Source organism: Naegleria fowleri (genome assembly GCF_008403515.1).
Source record: "Naegleria fowleri strain ATCC 30894 chromosome Unknown tig58, whole genome shotgun sequence".
Classification (NCBI taxonomy): Eukaryota; Heterolobosea; class Eutetramitea; order Acrasida; family Naegleriidae; genus Naegleria; species Naegleria fowleri.
Genome location: NW_025407990.1, coordinates 543769 through 559210, shown reverse-complemented (window position 1 = coordinate 559210; position 15442 = coordinate 543769). Strand labels below are relative to the sequence as shown.

General features: G+C 37.1%; 8 protein-coding genes across 8 annotated transcripts; 4 read left to right on the top strand and 4 right to left on the bottom strand.

Moving 5' to 3' along the window:
• Positions 1-53: 53 nt before the first annotated feature.
• On the bottom strand, positions 54-1748 carry FDP41_007306 (uncharacterized protein; the record flags this gene model as incomplete). Its single annotated transcript, XM_044711037.1, has 1 exon — positions 54-1748. One exon carries the CDS (start codon positions 1746-1748, stop codon positions 54-56), a length of 1695 nt encoding a protein of 564 aa, XP_044558632.1.
• Positions 1749-2365: 617 nt separating this feature from the next.
• Positions 2366-2731, top strand: FDP41_007305 (uncharacterized protein; the record flags this gene model as incomplete). The annotated part of the gene is made up of 1 exon (XM_044711036.1): positions 2366-2731. The coding sequence occupies one exon, from the start codon at positions 2366-2368 to the stop codon at positions 2729-2731; it is 366 nt and encodes a 121-aa protein (XP_044558631.1).
• A 396-nt stretch (positions 2732-3127) lies between these two features.
• Positions 3128-4944, top strand: FDP41_007304 (uncharacterized protein; the record flags this gene model as incomplete). The annotated part of the gene is made up of 3 exons (XM_044711035.1): positions 3128-3281; positions 3540-4315; positions 4459-4944. The coding sequence occupies 3 exons, from the start codon at positions 3128-3130 to the stop codon at positions 4942-4944; spliced, it is 1416 nt and encodes a 471-aa protein (XP_044558630.1).
• A 551-nt stretch (positions 4945-5495) lies between these two features.
• Positions 5496-9059, top strand: FDP41_007303 (uncharacterized protein; the record flags this gene model as incomplete). The annotated part of the gene is made up of 3 exons (XM_044711034.1): positions 5496-8040; positions 8162-8493; positions 8562-9059. 3 exons carry the CDS (start codon positions 5496-5498, stop codon positions 9057-9059), a joined length of 3375 nt encoding a protein of 1124 aa, XP_044558629.1.
• Positions 9060-9168: 109 nt separating this feature from the next.
• On the bottom strand, positions 9169-10731 carry FDP41_007302 (uncharacterized protein; the record flags this gene model as incomplete). The annotated part of the gene is made up of 2 exons (XM_044711033.1): positions 9169-10366; positions 10496-10731. The coding sequence occupies 2 exons, from the start codon at positions 10729-10731 to the stop codon at positions 9169-9171; spliced, it is 1434 nt and encodes a 477-aa protein (XP_044558628.1).
• Positions 10732-11084: 353 nt separating this feature from the next.
• On the top strand, positions 11085-11961 carry FDP41_007301 (uncharacterized protein; the record flags this gene model as incomplete). Its single annotated transcript, XM_044711032.1, has 2 exons — positions 11085-11455; positions 11574-11961. The coding sequence occupies 2 exons, from the start codon at positions 11085-11087 to the stop codon at positions 11959-11961; spliced, it is 759 nt and encodes a 252-aa protein (XP_044558627.1).
• Positions 11962-12061: 100 nt separating this feature from the next.
• Positions 12062-13649, bottom strand: FDP41_007300 (uncharacterized protein; the record flags this gene model as incomplete). Its single annotated transcript, XM_044711031.1, has 5 exons — positions 12062-12207; positions 12258-12330; positions 12393-12470; positions 12526-13026; positions 13185-13649. The coding sequence occupies 5 exons, from the start codon at positions 13647-13649 to the stop codon at positions 12062-12064; spliced, it is 1263 nt and encodes a 420-aa protein (XP_044558626.1).
• Positions 13650-14060: 411 nt separating this feature from the next.
• FDP41_007299 (uncharacterized protein) lies at positions 14061-15355 on the bottom strand (the record flags this gene model as incomplete). Its single annotated transcript, XM_044711028.1, has 2 exons — positions 14061-14490; positions 14544-15355. The coding sequence occupies 2 exons, from the start codon at positions 15353-15355 to the stop codon at positions 14061-14063; spliced, it is 1242 nt and encodes a 413-aa protein (XP_044558625.1).
• Positions 15356-15442: the final 87 nt, after the last annotated feature.

Sequence of the window (15442 nt, the reverse complement as noted above, 5' to 3'; positions counted from 1 at the left end):
ACCCAATTCTTCCATGACCATGCGCATGAATTCATCGGTCTTGGCATGAACTCTCACTTTGGACAGTGGTCAAATTTTGTTTTCTGCAAATTCACAATACACATCATGCCACCTTGATTGTCCAACGCCATGAGTGGCAATCGACAGGCAGGTTGGACCATCATGGAAGTACCCAACACGAGAGAAAAGTCACATTCTTGTGAATGTTTTAAAGCAGATTCCAATTCACCGGTTGGAAGTGATTCACCAAAGTGAATAATCGTGTCTTTCAAACTTCCTCCACATGCATCACAAAAACGTCCTGTCTTGTGTGTTTGATAAAATTTCACACTTTTCATGACATCGAACCCTCTCAAGTATTCCTTTCCACAATCGGAACAAACTTCTCGATAACAATTTCCATGGAGTTCGCTCATTTCTGAAGCACTCAAACCACTTCTTCGATGAAGTCCATCCACATTGGTCGAAACGACAAATTTTACCAAATTCTTCTTCACTAAATGTGTCAATGCATAGTGTGCGAATGTTGGCAATGCTTGCTCAATGTCGAGTGTTGCAATTTCATTACCTTTTCCAGCACTTTTTAAGGTCCAAACTCCCTTTGGTCCACGATAATCTGGAATTCGAGCCGATGTGGAAATTCCAGCCCCTGTGTAAACCACACAATGTTTGGAGTTGCGAATGAGAGCTGCCACTTGTCTTGCATTCTCTCGAATAGTGTCTTCATCATCAAAGTATTCAGTCACATCATCCTGAAGTCCAGTGATGGCACCAATGTTATTGCAAGGTTGTTCCTGTGTGTGACTACCTCGACCAAAATCAATGGGTTGATTGCCGACCACGTCTTTGAGAGTCTTCTCCACAGTTTCGGAAGGTTTCAATTGAGCATCCTTATTAAAGTGTTGAATTTGATCCAAAAAACTGCTGCTACTTGAAGAAGTTTGACTTGCTTTTTGTTTCAACTTTTGTGAAACATCGCGTGCTTTCTTATTGGCTTCTTCCTTCTTTTTTCGTGTCGATTCATCTTGCATTAATTGCTCATGAAGAAACTTTTCCATTCTCTTGTCGAATTCTTGTTGAATTATGTCTTTGAATTGTTTCTCTTTTAAGGTTGAAATGTAACCTCCACCTTCTCTCAATACCATTTCAGTGCACAATGATAGAGACTTCTTTTTGGAGTGTAAAAAATCGAATCGAGATTTGAATTGAATGGCACTTCGATTATGCTCCAATAAATCCTCTTGCACTGTTCCAAATTCAATATTTTGTGAAAGTAATACTTGTTCTCCTGTCTTGATGGTGAGTGTGACATTTTGACAGCCAATATTTGACACAATTTGAATATGATTACAAAAATTGGTCAAGGTTTCAGCAAAGGCACGATCATCATCTACATTTTGATCCTCTGATAAATGAAATTCAATCTCACAGTCCTTCAAAGAATCAATTTGAATCATCTTGACCTTATTGGCACATTCTTTTGAAAGAATCATCTTGACATGTTCACAATTCATCATTTCCACAAATCCAGTGGTAATTGCACCCAATTTCAAATGGACCTTACATTGCTTATTACTTTCTACAATGACTTTCATACATCGAGGAGCTTGGAGGGCAATTTCACTACTCTCAGATTTGCAAACATACACCAAATCGTTGACTCCAATGTTGGAAACAACTTGAAGACTGTTTTGATGAGAGACAAAGCATTGAGTTCTCTTTCCGAAAGGAGAAGGGAGCAAGTTCATTCTTGTGGGTTTTTTTTTGAAGTATTTCGTTGTTTTGAGTCTGAATGCAGAGATGGATACTTTTTAAAGGAACAATTGAGTTCCGAGTTCATTGACTTCAAACTGAGTGGCCTGATTGAAAGATAGTAAGTGCTTAATGATGAACAAACAATGACATACTTGCTTGAGCAATCATTGTTCACCAGTGAGGTGAACGTGCTGAAAAGAGTGTCTTTGAAATTAGATTTTTTGAATGATTTTTTACATCTTTAGAAGTAGTATATAGGCTCATCTTTTGAACTAAAGTCGTTTTGGTTAACATTTTGTAGGCAGAAAAGATGAAAACCAAGGTCCATAATACATTTGTGGCTACTTTTGAAACCATTCAAGGAGATTTCTTTCCGCACTTTTTGAATGCATAGGTGAAGAGAAAGATCCATCGATGAGTGTTGTCTTTCGCTCAAGCTCATCCTATTAAAAAGAGACATTCTTCTCGGAGCTGAACCAACTCTGGCGGAGAGGAAAAACAAAAAAATTGAGACTTTGAAAGATTTTTTTCATCATCACTCCGACGAGCTCATCATCATCAGCGTTATTAAAATCAAAATTATCTAAATCATCATTATTGAAAACACGACATGTCTCAAGAACAACAACCATTGGCAGCTTCGTACCACAAATCGGACGTTCCATACTATAACAAAGTACAGGATGTTCCGTATGTCATCAATAGTGAAGAAGGAGCCTTTGAAGAAAATCCAGAACCTGAATTTCATGACCCTGTGGCGGATAAGAGGTCTGTCTTGATGTTTGCCATTGGATTCATTGTTCCGATACTGCATGTGGTGGGATTGATTATGTATGGACGATCCAAGAGTAAGAAGGCTAAGAAATTTGCAGTGTTGAGCGGCTACATGATGATATTTACATTTACTTTTTGGGTTTTATTAATTCAATGGGTTATTATTCCAGTGGTTGCCATGTCCCAAAAGAAGACTAATTAGAGAGTCGCTTGTAAAATTTGTGATTTTGAAATACTGTTGTTGAAAATATAATGATCATTCAATATTTAATATTTCATATGGATTGAACAATCATGATGGAAGGAATAGTCACTATTTGTTCTCTCTCAGAACAATGATCTCATTCCACCTCTCCTAATGACGAGAATTTTCATTCCCTTATTTATTATTTCCATTTCATTTGTATAAATTCTAAAATCATTCATTACACCTTTTCCTATATTTTAACACAAAGTGTTTTTTCCTTACCTAATAATTATTATTCAAACTGTTTGAAACATCAATGACTTATTGAATTTGTGGTTGGCCTAAATAATCAAAGAACAAAATTTGCGCCAAAACAATTTGTTGTTAAACATTTTATTTGAAGAAAACAAAATGAGCACAACAGAAGCTACTGCCGCACTCAAGAAAGTTCCAGTCACCTTGCTCACTGGTATTTCGGATGAAAGCAAATCCTTGATCTGTAAGAAAGTTGCAGAGAATAAGGATGGCATGAAGATTGTTCTTTTTGTGAATGATTTACAAAAATGTATGTTATATTGAATGATATCAACACAAGAATAATAATATCATTATTCATAATGTCATCATCAAATTCAACATCATCACCCTTGCCATCCTATGTTTCAAAATATTTTGAAATTAATCAATCTTGTTTTGACTATTAATATTATTCATATCAACAATATATTCATCTTTTGATACGTGAATCATCATTACTTGCAATTCAACACATACAAATTCAAATTTAAACCTCTTCATCATGTATTGTCTTTATCTCACACAGTCAAATTTGAATCCTCTCAAATCGAAAAACAACAAGAGGATCTCATTGCTCTCAAGAATGGTAGCTTGCTCGTTCAATCTTCAGATCTCTATTTGGAACAATTGAGTTCATTCGTCGTGGACAAGAAATTCGATGCCTGTCTCTTTGAAGTCGACAAAATGGAACCTCTCGATCTCACCATTCAAGCATTTGCTACAGTCATTTCGGAAGAGGAAGAACATGAACACGATGAAAATTGTAATCATGATGAAGAAGATGGTGTCCGAATGAATGACATGGCTCCTCTCGATAACATTGTTGCAGTGGTAGATGCTGAGACTTTTATGAAAGACCTCGAATCAGAAGAAACTTTTACTGAAAGATATGGAGAAGATGCAGTTCCAGAGGGAATAGCAAACGAACAAATCTCTTTCCAATTGGTCGAACAAATTGAGGAAGCCAAAATTGTGATTATTAATAATCTTGATAAGGTAGAAGATAAAAAGACAGTGGAAGCTTTGATTAAAAAGTTGAATCCTCTCGCTAAGGTAATGACCAATGTTGCAGATGACAAAACAAAGGAACTTTTCAATACTGGTTTGTATTCATTGGAGAATGCTGAGAATGATACTCCAGTGTGGATGAAGCAAATTGATGGTGATGTGAAATCTGAGACTATTGAAGGAATTTCAAGCTTTGTCTATAAGAGAAGACGTCCTTTCAATACTGAAAAGTTGGACAAGTTCGTTCATGGTTCTGATTATTTAAATAAGGATTCTGGTATTATTCGATCAAAGGTAAGTCATTTGTTTGAGAAATGGACTTTTTGATTCTAACGTTTTGCTTTCTCTTTTAATATTCTTCGATTATAATTATTATGGTTTTATAATGACTGCCACCCTGCAATGAATCCTTTCATGATGACAATATTCAAAAATAGGGAATTTTCTGGCTCTGCACAAGAAACAACGAAACTGGTGACTGGAATCATGTGAAGAACCTTATTGAATTTTCTTCAGCTGGTCCATTCGTTTCTAGTCTTGAAGAAGAAGAACTTGCTTTATTCTCCCCTGAAGTTATTGAAAAGTTGAAATCAAAGATTGAAGGTGAACACGGAGATCGTCGAACTGAAATTTTATTTATTGGTAAATCCATGAACCAAAAGGAAATTGAGGAAAAGTTGGATAGTTGTCTCATTACTCCAGAAGAACTCGCCAAAGGTGTTGAATATTATGCCACCATGTGTGAGGATTCCTTACCTGAATGGCCAGTAGTTGATCTTATGGATGAAATGTTCGAAATGGAAGAGGATGAAGAAGACGAAGAAGATGAAGAGAACGAAGAAGAAATTGATATCACCACTACTCCAAAGAGAAAGAGAAACACTGACCAAAGTGGCGGTAGCTCTAAGAAGAGTAAGAAATAAATCATTGATCATCATCATTCATGCATGGTTGTATTCACAAGTGTACCCTTCTGTGGTCACTCTTGTTTGAATAAAATTCATGATTAAGGAAAAAACCCATCAATGGAAATGCCACACGATTGAGAAGGTGACGCTTTTCTGTTTCTCAGTAAGGATCACTCGACAACAACACCATCAGAAACAACAACTCATCACTCGCAGTGCATTTTCCAATCTCAACAACAAATTAATCGAACAGCCACAACTCTCGTTTTTGAGTTTCTAACTTCCAATTCTTCTTCTTAACTATCATCATCATTCAATTGTCACCTTACCATTGCTCGTTATTAGAACAACCACAACCACAACAACCATTGGTGTCACCTCACAAGCAAGGAACAATGTCTTCTTCTCACAACAACCACCACACCAAGTCGGGTTCTCGTTCTCTCGATATTCATTCCTTCTTCAGAAGACATTCCATTCATCATCCACCGCCACCGCCACCGCCACCACAACATTCACCAGAGCATTCCCAACCATCCACTCACCCCAAAGACAACAACAACAACATGAATAATCATTCCTCATTGTCATCGGGAGCTTCACCATCCTTCTCACCACTATTGAATCCAACCACTACTTCACCTCCAAGAAAACAAAGAGCTAGTGTTCAACATGATCCTCGATTTCGAATGTATACATCACCACCCTCACCACCATCAACCAAGAGTCCTCCTTATCAACCTCCAAATAAGGAATTATCTCCAACCAACACTTCACCTCATCATTTCTTACCTCAATGGCTCAAGAAATTGACCACTCATCATCATCATCACCCTCATTCGAATGCACATTCCCATCACGAGACGAGTGATCATCCTTCGACACCTCTTCCCTCACCATCACATCTCTGTGAAAAGGATTCTTCTGAAGTTCAAACAAGCACCCGTATTTCTTCTTCTTCTGTACATTCTCATTCGTATCCACCCACTCCATACTATTGTCCTCAACACCATCAGCAAATGCAGTTCTCTGCACTCAATTCTCCAACCAACTTGTTTCCACCTTCATCTCCGAGACCTCCTTATTCACCAGGTGTGAGAAGTAACTATCACCATCATCATGATTCTCACGCTGCTGCTACTACGTCCTCTAGTAACAACAACAACCACCACGACCACGACCACCACCACAATAGTATGTTTGCGTTTCGGGCCAATCTAACCTCTCATCGAAATCCAGCCTCCATCATTGAAATGTATCATGAGGAGGATTTACATCCGTATCCACTCACTCCCACGAATATCAAGCATCCACCGTTCGATGTGCTGCAGTTCCATCATGAAAAGATTTCATCTTCCTTATTTCGCCCGAGTGCTCCTCATGAGGATGAAAATTCTCTCAATGCCCTTCATGATTCTCATCATCATCATGGCATGGAGGAGATTATGATGAACTCTCCCACTACCTCTCATCCACTGTCGTATCCGTTCAATACCAATCCTGATTCTCCCAACCAAACGCTTCGTAGAATTCTCACTCGTTTTCAGCACTTGTTCAAGTCGAATAACAACAACCACAGTCAGCAGTCTCATCACTCAACCTCCCATAGTAATAAAGAACAAGATGGAATTGGATCCCAACACTTGCAAGGGGAGGTTCATGCTCAACATCCTCACATGAAACATCTTCCAAAACTTGAGGTTCATTTCCCTCAAAATGAATCCCAAGAGTCTCAACATCCACAACAACAGCAGCCTCCTCCTTATTCTCATCCTCAAACTCATCATGAGGATCGTTCAGCTTTGAAACCAAGCACTGGTGCTGACTGTGGACAAGTCATGCATCCTGAACATGATCGACAGAATGTTTCATCACCGAAAACACCAACTTCCTTGGTACCTTCGTTGTTACATCCCAATCTTTCGCCCTTATCATATCATCAGCCAGTGCCGAAATCAAATCAAGTCTCTTCGCAACATCCTCAACCACAAGAACCATCCACACAGAAAGCACAGGGTCCTACACATCAACATGATTCTCACAAACATGCACTATTGGAATCATTGGATACCTCTCAAGGGGTGGTGGCACACTCTCATCAAGAGGATGGAGCAAACATTTCTCTCTCAGAACCAACCACTGTGCATCATCATCAGAATTTACTCTCCACCATGTCCCCACTGAGCCCACGGATCCATCAGCCACCTCATCATCATCATGTAATGGACTATTTCGATTCAGAGCCTTATCCCAAACCAACAGAAGCTCAACTCCATCATCCTCTACATGGTCTTCATAAATATCGACGACCTCATCATGCACACACACGCACCTCTCCCCATCATCATCACCATGATGATGACCCAAACAAATTCAATACATTGCCCAATCCAAATCATGAAGAAGCAAAAGGGAACATCCTGCGAGAAAAGGCTCTTGTAGAAGAAAGCGCCAAAGCTCTCCAACATCCAAAAAAATATTCGGCATATCATCCTCACCATCATCACTCTGAGGAGAGTCCAACCATCATCATTCCCACCACGGACATTATTGTGTGTACACAATCATCATCGTTGCCAACAACGGAAACAACACAAGAGAATACAAAAGCAACCAATAGTACTGCGCAGAAAAGTGAACAGCAACCAACCAGCAGCACTACACAAACATTTTTTCAAAGAACGTCATCCGAAAATCTCGCTCCGGTTACTGTGAGTTGGAATATACAACAACAAGGTCCATCATCGATCGAAAAAAGTAACAATAAGAGCACATCACAAAACAACAACATGAATATACCAAAAAAGACCAGTCAAGATGATTTCTATATGGAGGATTCAAGTCTTCCTGAATCCAATGTCCATTCAATCACACACAAACCTTCGCGTTCCACGCATATCATGAGCGATGAAGATGGAGTTATCATTAGTTCATCTCCAACAAGTAAACCCCGAGTAACAACTGGACAAATTCAAGAGGAAATTTTGGATCCAATTTTCGACTTCTTCAAAACAAACACAAATTATGATTTAATGCCCTATTCTGGAAAAGTTATTGTATTCGACATTGATCTACCTGTTAGAGAGGCATTTCAAGTAGCTGCTAATAACGGTATGTTTCATCGTAACCTGTTCTACCTAGGATAACACCAACCTACCGTTCAAAAATGTACACCATGAAAATTATATCACCACATTCAATTCTATATATTACTAACCACGATGATAAATAGATATATCTTTTGCATCACTATGGGACAGTGAAAAGAGTTGTCTTGTCGGAATGTTAACTGTGACAGATTTGATTGATATTTTACTGTTGTTCCACAATCAAATGGACGTCATTCAAGATTTAGTCACACACAAAACAATTAGAGAATGGAGAGCCATGCAAAAACGTACAAGACCAGACAAACTTATTTATGTAACACCAGAAGATACTCTTCTTACTTCAATTCACACTCTTAGCAAGTATTCCATTCACCGTCTTCCAGTTTTGTCACCAAAGGGAGCCTTACTTCACATTATTACTCACTCTCATCTTCTTGCATATCTAGTTCAAAATGTAAGTTTTACCAATTTCAATTTTTTCTCACTCCAATCATCCACTTGTTTCCTGCCGAATACAAATAGTTGAAATTTGAGTCACCTATTTTCCAATACAGTCTGGAAGATTTAGGAATTGGTACCTATGTGAATGTTGTAACAGCAAAAATGGAAATGCAACTTTTTGCAGCTGTTTGTCTTTTTGCCAAGTATAAAGTCTCTGCCATTCCTGTTGTAAATGATGAAGGATGCGTAGTGGATGTGTTTTCAAGATACGACATTGTTTACTTTGTTAGAGATGGAGACTATAGACTTGAAATGACTCTGGGAGAGGCTCTCAAGACGAGACCAAGAATTCCAGTTTTTACTTGTACAAAATCAGAATCTTTCGAGAAGGTATTAAGGCACTTGTCCACAACACGTATTCACAGATTGGTGTGTGTTGACGAGTACTCACGAGTGGTTGGTATTGTTTCCATTAGTGACATTTTCTCTTTCCTCATGAAAAAACAAGAGGAAATTCTATCTAGGGAACATGACTTGGATCTTTTGCACCATGGAGTAGATATGGTTGATGAGAAGTAAAGGATTTGGATCTAATAAACAACCACATTGTGTAAATTTATCAACTACAAATTATTGATGCACAAGTTAGTATCATTTAATTCACTTTGGGAGCTCCTTCATTCACTTCTTAAAATTTGTCACGCCCAAAGGAAAGGGCTTCATTCATCCATTCACTCAATACATGAAGGGCACACAAACTGATAAATGTTATGAATAAAACAAGAATCATCAAGTACTTTTTGTGGTAAAGTCTTGAAAACACATTTCCATTGTAATCTTGGATGAGCGATAGGTTTTCTTCCTCAGAAACTCCAACCCTTCGGGATCTTCTTCTCTTAATTCTATCATTAACAGAGGAGCGAATACCATCTCCTTGTTGCATCTCTTCCAATTGTTTATCGAATGTTGAAAAGCTCTGATTATCTGGCAGCAATTTCATGTTCATATATTGAATGTCCTTTGGAGACAATCGATACAAGGACCATCTTAACATCATTCTTTTCAGGAATGCCATTGAAAAACATAAGAATAGCATCAATACAGAGAAAATTTGATAAATAAGTCCTTCCCAAAAGAGTGTTGTGTACGCAAAATCAACTTCTGGATAAAAATGTTTGGTCACAAACAATGCAATGATTCCGCCAAAGAGTGTGATCACAAAATCAATGCTTCGGAGCACTAAAGGCGTCCTTGTCGAATAAAAATGATAAATTATACCAATTGCAAGAGAAGTCAACATTTGTCCAACGCTACTTTCGCCGGCTAAAATTGCAGTACATGGCAAAATAATAAGAGCTGGAAGCCCAACAAACACAGAGTATCTCTCCAAAACATGCATGATCAAGACAATTCCCATTAGAACTTCCTCATTTGGCATGCACCAGCCAAGGCTATTTCCAAGAATGAAAGTGGTTCCTGCTGTCACGTTCGAAGGACTAAATGGTTCCTGCATTACTGAGAAAAATCCATTCACGCTTTGTGAGTCAATGTCACCGCCTTGGTGCAAATTTCCATAGCCCACAAATCGGCATGAACAAGGGCATGGTTGACGAATGGCTAACAAAAGTACCATGTTAAATGATTGCACAATTGCAAGCCTGAAGAAGAGAGCCAATGTTTGCAAGACGTAGTATGCAAAATTACTGCCCAACTCTTCAGTGTAATGATCTTCATCGTATACACTCAGAAGGAAAGGAAGTAAAAAGCACAATGCAAATAAAAATGGATTCACAAAACGGAACATATCAAACCATTGCAATACATATTGTGAGAGCCTATAAAGTGCTTGCTTTGTGTTTGATGGAATGTAGGTGCTTGTTGGATCACTATGGGGTGTGGTACAAATATTGTAAATAATATTTTCAGTCATATTTCGTCACATAATTGTAAATTTTTGAATATTTAAATATTCCAGATCGAAATTATTGAATCTCATTGAAATTCACAAAACCTACAAATGGCAGCCATTCATAAACCACAAAAATCCGTTCTTTGGATCACCATCTTTTGGATATTGATTATCGGGTCCCAGTAAAGGATTTGTGGCACATTGTAGAGTCAAGTAAGTATTATTATAATTTGATGCATTATTTGAATCCTTTAAAGCATTCAACCCATCCAATAATGAAAAGGCTTGTTCTCTCTTTAATGATATCATTCCTGATCCCGATGATGATAATAATTCATTCATTTTCTGAGATACCTTTGCCTCTACTGATTCAAAATGATTGCTCGACATCACCATCATGAACAACATAAAACCTAAAGAATAAATCAAACATGAAATCAGAAAACTTCGCAGAGATGATGACAAATGGTTCCTCCTCATTCTTCCCTTGCACACAAAAGATGGAAGGCTTATTCGAGAGAACATTTTTTTTCCAAAAGATTTTTTGGAGTGCTGGACGAGTCGATCACACAATCAATAGAATTAATCTTTTCATGAAATTCAATATATTGTTATGAATATTCATTCAAATCATCCTTTGAATCACAACATACGATCACCTTTGGAAAGATCAAACAACTTTCCAACAGAAAAAAATGTCGGAACAACAACAACAACAGGTGAGATCTCACTCCACAACAACCACAAGGCCAACAACAACAACAACCATGTTGTCTGAATCCCAAATCACTTCCGACGCGTCGTCAGTTGTTGTTGTGCGTTCGGACGAAAAAACTCACAAGAAAATCTATTGTCAAAAATGTGCGCACGAAATGCAACAAGTTCAAGAGGAAGGACTCTCTAGCAACAAGAACAACAACAATAGGACGAAAATTTCACGAATGAAATGCTTGTCTTGTGGTTTTATTCTCTATAATAATCCAGTGCCTGTGGTGGCAGCGATTGTGGAATGGAAAGATCATGAACATTTGGTGTTGATTCAGAATAAGACTTGGCCTAGTCATTGGTAGGTGTTAAAAAATTGGTTTTGGGAATGTGTGGTATTTAGGAGTGAAATGTATTTGATGGTGGTGATTACATGAACGTTGTGATGTAATTGTGTGTGATTTGTCCATTCAACTCAGGTATGGATTGGTTTCTGGATTTGTTGAATGCAAGGAGGATCCTCTCGATGCTGTCAAAAGAGAGGTACAAGAAGAGTTAGGATTGCAACAAGTCATTGTAACTCCACAAGATTTAATTGGAGTTTATAATTTTGCATTCAAGAACGAGATTATTATTGTGTATCATGTTCAAGTGTGTGAAGATTCAAATGAGGAAATCCGTATTGATACCAACGAATTGAGTGATTATCAAATGGTGAGAATTGACAAGGTTCGACCTTGGAAAGCTGGAACTGGTTATGGATTACGTGATTGGCTTTTGAAAAAAGGATTTACAGAAAATGCAAACAGCTTTATTGATCCATTTCAAAAGAAGGAGAGTGTGGTGGATACACCAAGTAAGCTTTAATGATATTGAGGCGTGACAATTTTGAAATAGAGCAACATATGATAAACAAGCAAGTTTACTGTTTTATGAAATTTAATGAATGGACGAACATAATAATATATTATTGATGATGTGTGGATTGACCCAAATCTTCAACAACAAGAGGAATTGTTTGAGGTGGTGGCGTTTCTTTGGTATGATTACTTGTGTGGGATGGGTGGCCGTGATGCTTTTCGTTCAATAGGTAGCTTTTTACAACTCCCTTACCTTTGAAATTTCAAAATATCATAATGATGAGATTTGAAAAGATGACTTACCTTTCAATTCCACCTCCCTTTCTTCGAATTGATATCCCAGGTTATACACTCGAGCGTAGGTAGATCTTGACACCTTTTATAATGCCATTGACACTTGTTGTTGAATAATTTAACAAGCATTACATTAAAACTTACCTGAATTCTTCCGGCAAGAGAGGTAGATTCCATTCTGGAAGCGACGTTGATTGTATCTCCCCATAAATCATAAGCAAACTAATAACAATAATGTTCTCATTAATTCATGATAGGAAAGAAACACTAAACTTACTTTCTTGGTTCCAATAACTCCTGCATGACGCCGAACAGCGAATAATTTGAATATTAAGTCAATTTTAACGTCACGAACAGCAGAGTCAAAAATTTCATACATGGATGTTCCCAGTATTTCTATGATTTTGATACCAAACATTGATAGCCCAGCGTTGTTGAATAATTCTATTTCTCCACTTTCTTTTGACAAAATGGTGCCTTCTACACTTGAATTGAAAATTAATTTTAGGTCATACATTGAATCACCGTCTTTGGACTTCTTTGTGGCAAGTTTATCATTCTTTGAGAGGGAAATGGTATGATTAAGAATATAATTCTTTAAATTGTCATTTCTGTCAAGGATTTCAACTGGAATATAATTTATCATCATTCTCAAAGAATGGATTTGGTTCCAAACATTGAATGAAATGACATTGGCACAGCAAGCGCAAATACATGTTCCACAAATTCCCAGAATTGAAAATATTGTCACAAGTGTTGAAGAGGGTTGACTCGGACTCTTAACAAATTCGTTGATGAAAGTCACAAATTTTGTAGTTAAAGGCAGAGACATTCGAAAACTGTTATTCAGCTGCATCTGTGTAGGAACAACGTCCAGTAAGGTTCCATTTTTGGAAGCAGCAGCCTGCAAAATGTATTGCTTTCGAGCATCTGTACTAGGGGAGCTGCAGATAAAAAACCAGTTAACACTCGCTCAAGGCCTTGACAATACAGAAGATTACTTGCATAGGTAAGAGCAATATTATTTTTCTGAAGATAAGCTGTGCAATTTCCGTCAAATCCAATGGTAATTAGTTTGTCAACAGAAGGATACATTCCAATTAAGGGAAGTGTGTTTTGAGATAAGTCTCCATATATTAACTTGGAAAAAGACTCGCTCACCATACGACTCTTATTGATTACATTGTCGAATAGAAAATCTAAATTGTCTTTGCCTTTGTACAGCCTGAGATCGCCAAAAGAGACTCTTCTTTTAAACGATGGAGATAGCATTGAATTTGGTTTTGATATTTCTGAAGCAGCATAATAAGTGACAATTTCTCCAACCTCGAACTCAACACTTTGAACTCCAGTTGCTGTAATAATTGTCTGTCTCACGTTGGCTAACACCATCGATGACATTTGAGCATTCAAATAACTCTCTACAAACATAAGAGCAACACAAGTAAATGCAATAAATAATAATAATAATATGGTGGATGGAAGTGCTACATTCGGCTTCAATTTGTTTAAAGAAAAAGATTTCACTTGACGAACAACTTCATAGTCTGTCCTTTTGCTTAAGGAATGATAAATCTTTCCAACCGTGTCTTTTTGCAAAAACTTTTCCAACAATCTGATCAGTCTTCTAATGAAAAATATTTCAGACCTCACATAGAGCAATAATATTACGCTTAGTACAAAGAAAATACCCAAGGAAACCGATATAAAGATTAAGAATTGAGTGAATGAGCGTGAGATTATCGAAACAGATCTATTTAAATACTTCTCGCAAAATGATTCATATGCATTAGTGAAACCATATATGTTTTGCTATAGAAACATGTAATTATAGTTTTGTAATGGATTCAAATACACATTGTTTGATAATTGATTCAATAACACTTGTTTTTCTTCAAAAGTATGATTTCCAGTCTCGATATCCATTAATAAATTGTAAGGATATTGACCAAGTAATTTTTCAGAATATTTGATAATCATGTTGGTTATCTCAACTATTGACGACAACCTTTGAGAATTCTCTCCATTGTAGAACAGATTTGTATCATTTGAGTCTTCATTTGGAATTAATAAAGGATAATTATTTGAAGAGTAATCAGAATAGATGGCAGGATCAAACACATCTTGTTGACCGACTTGCAACAAGGTTTTCAGCAGATTCAAATCATTTTCAAACCTGTTCTTGTGATCGTTAATGTAAAATTTTTTTGTGACGCTAGGAAATCCATCAATCGTTGGAGGCCTATCATGTCCTAGGATCAGTAATGTATTGATATTGATGAAGTGACAACTTACCAAGAGAATTCGAATATATAAAACGCATTGATCCAATTCTGAGCTGCTCGAACATTCCTAATAATTGAAAGAGGAATTGTGCTTGGAAAACACACTTGTTGCAAATAGGGAACATTGACCTTCACACTGCGAGAATAATATACACTCAAACCTATTGAAGCACAAATAACACAAAATGCAACAATAAAATATGAGGTTAGTAAAAATGTGGCCCATTTGTGAGACTTTGGAGAAGCTATTGCCATTCGCATCATACTTTCTTTTTTAGATTGAGCATCTTCAAAAGCATCTCCTGCCAAATCCATGAACGTAGTTTCCTCCTTATTATCTAATGCAGTGTCATGTAGATCATCCTCATAATTGCTACCTCCGTCAAGAATCGTATATTTAGTTAATACATTCGTAGTGATTGAGGGTACTACCTTATTTCCTCGTTTAAGATTGAAGATGTTGACTGGGCTGGAAAATTTTCGTTTCTTCTTCATTTCTTCTTCTTCAATATTATTGGCCTCTGCATATAATGTCTGAGCCATTTCCTTATTAAACTCAAAAATTTCAATATAGCTCGCATATAATCTTAGAATGGTCTTATTGTTTGAATAGTTGAAATATAGATTGGTTAACGAGTTTTTGCAATCAGTCATAAGAGAATAAATATTCCTATTAATTTTTTCGATATTTTCGTAATTCACATGCTCTGAAGCTAATTCTTTCCAAAAATCTCGATGTAAAGACAATAAACTGGCCTGATTTTTGTTGATAGTGTCAATTTGAGAGGTGATTTCAAACAACCCGTTAGTGGTCTGTGACATGGTTTCAATTTGTTTTACCTTTTCCTGTATGATAATGCGTTGCAGAAAAGACGGGTGCTGTTTTGTGGCTCTTTTTAATAAATTTTG